We start from the raw sequence: 3289 nt of genomic DNA, 5'->3' as shown, positions 1-3289 counted from the left end.
ATGGCGGCGCAGCCCGGCGTGGGAGTGGCGGGTGCGGACGACGGAGGCCGCAGGAAGCCCCGCCTGGCCGCCTCGCTGCAGATCAGCCCGGGGCCCGGCTCCTGGCGGCCGGCGGGGGCCGGCTCGGGTCACGACGCCTGGGGGGCCCCGCCGGCTCCCTGCGCGGAGGGCGGCGGGCAGCCCCGGGGCGCGGCGGGGGCCGGGGGGCCGCGCGGGGCGGCGCGCGCCGGGGAAGACCCCGGGGCTGACCCCGGGGCGCCGCCGGGGACGACCCCGAGGGTCCCGCCCGCAGGCCCCGCCCGGGACCTCCCGCCGGCCCCCGCGCCGCCGCCCGGCCCGCTGCCCCGAGACCCGCCGCCCGGCCAGGCCGTGGCCCTGCTGGAGCAGTACACGGCCAGCCTGGGCGTGGCCCTGGCCTTCCGCGAGGACCAGGAGGCAGGTGAGGCCGGGCCTAGAGCTGGCCTGGGCCGCGGTGGGACCCCCCAGCCCCACCCCAGGACACGAGGACAGCTCACCAACCCCAGGTGGCCAGGCGGAGGGGGACACAAGGGGCTGAGTCTCCCTCCCCAGCCTGGGACCTCCAGGTTGGACGCCGTGAACCAGCTGCGCCTCGGGTCTCCAGGCCTGGATCTGCCTGTGGCAGGGTCGCACCTGTTGGGTGTGTTGGCTGCAGGCTCTTGGGAGGATCAGGCAGAAGGATCATGAGCCCAAGGTGCGCCTGGTTTACAGAGCAAGACCCTATCTCGAGCGATCGAGACATGGGTCATCTACAACCTGAGCTAAGGACGGTTCCCCCAAGCTTTCTGACCTTCGGCACATGAGTTCTGAATTATTGGGGCTCGGACGTAGAGCCTAGCTTTTTGGATCAAGCCTGGCACTTTGTCACTTGAGCCACACGTCCACTTCTGGCTTTTTGCTGGTTAATGGGAGATAGGAGCCTCACAGACTTTCCTACCCGGGCTGGCTTCAAACTGCAGTCCTCATAGTGCTGTGTCCTGAGTGACTCCTCCCTCACACCTTCTTCCCCCCTGACCCCCCAGGTCCTGGCTTTCCCTTCTCTGTGTGTGTGGAACTGGATGGTGTGGTCTGCCCTGCAGGAACCGCGAGCAGCAAGACAGAGGCCAAACAGCAAGCAGCGCTCTCGGCCCTCCGCTACATCCAGAGCCACCTGGACAGCACCGGTATGGGAGCCTCCCTTGGGGGAGGCTTGCTGCCCTAAAGCTAACCTGGCTCTAGGGTGGGTGGGAGGTTGAGCAGGTTGCAGTTCTGAGAAGCATCTGATCCTGCTCTAACGTTCTTTGAAGGACAGGGACTGTTAGAAGAGCAGCTTCCCGGGTCTCCAAGGTGGAAACTGTCCCCTTCTTGGCATCCCAAAGGAGAGGAGGGCAGGCCTAGCACCCAGGGAACCCAGCTTCCCCTGCCTCTGAGGGTCCCCTGGGGCAGCAGAAAGCCCACTCACTTCCCTGAGCGTCAGTAGATGGGCGCTTGGCCCAAGTCCCAGTGCTGGGGAGAGCAGCCTGGCCTGTGGGACCCGCCACTGATCTCTGGCCCTCATGCAGAGACCATCCTGACCCATGAGCAGCGCTGTGCGGCTGTGGTGAGCGCTGGCTTGGCTCGCTTGCTGGATGAGAATTCTCCATACCAGGCCTGCAAGGGGACGGTGGCGGCCGTCATCCTGGAGAGGGGTGAGGATGGCCCCGTCCCTGCCTGCCTCTGCTCTCCCCCCCCCCCCCCGCCCATCACCAAGCCTTTTCCACCTCCCTATGCAGAGATCCCCAGTGCCAAGGGCCACACCAAGGAGATCTATGAGCTAGTGGCGCTGGGCACCGGCAGTGGTAGCTGTGCCAGCTGGCTGGAGTTCTCAGGTCGGCAGCTGCATGACTGTCATGGTCTGATCATTGCCCGTAGGGCGCTGCTGAGGTGAGGGGCGGGGGAGGGGGGGCGGCGGGCAGCGGGCTGGGCCTCGGCTGGCCAGGGTGACGGCCCCAGCCCCTCTCTACCTGCCGCTCCCAGGTTCTTCTTCCGGCAGCTGCTGCTGGCCACCCAGGGGGGCCCCCAGGGCAAGGAGCAGGCTGTGCTGGTCCCGCAGCCGGGGCCCGGGCCCCCCTTTGCTCTCAAGCCTGGGATCTTCCTGCACCTGTATGTCAGCAACACCCCCAAGGGAGCAGCTCACGATGTCTAGTATGTGGGGCTCCCGGGCTGGGCACCCCTCAGTTTGGCTGTTGAGGGGGCCAGGATCAGAAAATCACAGCTGACTCTGGATCCCCCGCAGCCTCCCGCTGTCCTCGGAGGGGAGTGTCCTGAACATCCCAGCCTTCCGCCTGCAGGTCCACGTCTGTGGGCAGCTGAAGCCAGTGTCCTACGTGGCCCCAGCGCTCCGGGACACCCGAGTGGGCTGCCTGTCAGCCAGCGACAAGCTGGCGCGCTGGGCCGTGCTGGGCCTGGGCGGCGCGCTGCTGGCCCACTTTCTGCCACCGCTCTACGCCACCAGCCTGGTCCTGGGTAAGGGGCCCGAATGGCGAAGGGGCTCTGGGATCTTGTGGGGGTGCAGGGAGATGACTCTGACCACGGCCTGTGCCTTTTGCTCCTCAGCTGACCCCTGCCACGACCCTCCAACTCTGAACAGGGCCATCCATGCCCGCCCCAGCCTAGATGGGGCCTCGTGCCTGCCCCCGCCCTACGTCCGCACCACCCTGCATCTGTTTTCGGGGCCTCCAGTGGCCCCCTCCAGCCCTACCCCCAGTACCTGCCATGGCCTGAGCCTCAACTGGAGTCTGGGGGATCCTGACATTGAAGTGGTGGATGTGGCCACGGGGCGTGTGAAGAGCAAGTGAGGAGGGCCTGCGGTTGGGGGGCAGGCCCCTCCCTCGGGGGGCTGAATGGCGGGCAGGCCTGCGGTTCCTCCTCCCCTGCTGCTCATCTCTCCTCTCCTCTCCTCTCCTTCCGCTCAGTGCTGCTGTGGGCCCCCCCTCGCGCCTCTGTAAGGCCGCCTTCCTCAGGGCCTTCCGCCAGGCTGCCCAGGCTCTGGGGAAGCTGCAGCTCCTGGCCCTGCAGACCTACGAGGACATCAAGGTCAGCGCGTCCCTTGTCCTGCGACCCCATCGCCAGTCCTCTGTCCCCTAGTGCCAGCCTTGCTCACCCTCCCTCCACCCTTCTCTCCCCACCCCGCTCTGTCTCCCCCTAGGCAGGACCCTACCAGGAGGCTCGCCAGCAGCTCTCCCTCCTCCTGGACCAGCAGGGCCTGGGATCTTGGCCCTCCAAGCCATTGGTGGGCAAATTCAAGAGCTGA

At 67.2% G+C, this 3289-nt stretch overlaps 1 protein-coding gene across 1 annotated transcript; it reads left to right on the top strand.

Moving 5' to 3' along the window:
• On the top strand, positions 1-3289 carry Adad2 (adenosine deaminase domain containing 2). Its single transcript, XM_042671459.1, has 9 exons — positions 1-439; positions 1041-1181; positions 1512-1685; positions 1770-1920; positions 2014-2181; positions 2273-2502; positions 2593-2830; positions 2952-3072; positions 3185-3289. Exons 1-9 carry the CDS (start codon positions 1-3, stop codon positions 3287-3289), a joined length of 1767 nt encoding a protein of 588 aa, XP_042527393.1.

This window comes from Dipodomys spectabilis, unplaced genomic scaffold, assembly GCF_019054845.1.
Source record: "Dipodomys spectabilis isolate Male_0828 unplaced genomic scaffold, ASM1905484v1 ptg000628l, whole genome shotgun sequence".
Taxonomy (NCBI): domain Eukaryota; kingdom Metazoa; phylum Chordata; class Mammalia; order Rodentia; family Heteromyidae; genus Dipodomys; species Dipodomys spectabilis.
The sequence above is the reverse complement of the archived record's forward strand: the minus strand, read 5'-3'. Positions and strand labels throughout refer to the sequence as shown.

What these genes read in the sequence shown, in the direction of transcription:
- Adad2 (XM_042671459.1), top strand. Translation starts at nt 1, where the DNA reads ATGGCGGCGCAGCCCGGCGTGGGAGTGGCGGGTGCGGACGACGGAGGC. An exon ending in GGAGCAGCTCACGATGTCTA is followed by an intron (nt 2,182 to 2,272) that starts GTATGTGGGGCT and finishes GATCCCCCGCAG; the next exon opens with CCTCCCGCTGTCCTCGGAGG. An exon ending in AGACCTACGAGGACATCAAG is followed by an intron (nt 3,073 to 3,184) that starts GTCAGCGCGTCC and finishes GTCTCCCCCTAG; the next exon opens with GCAGGACCCTACCAGGAGGC.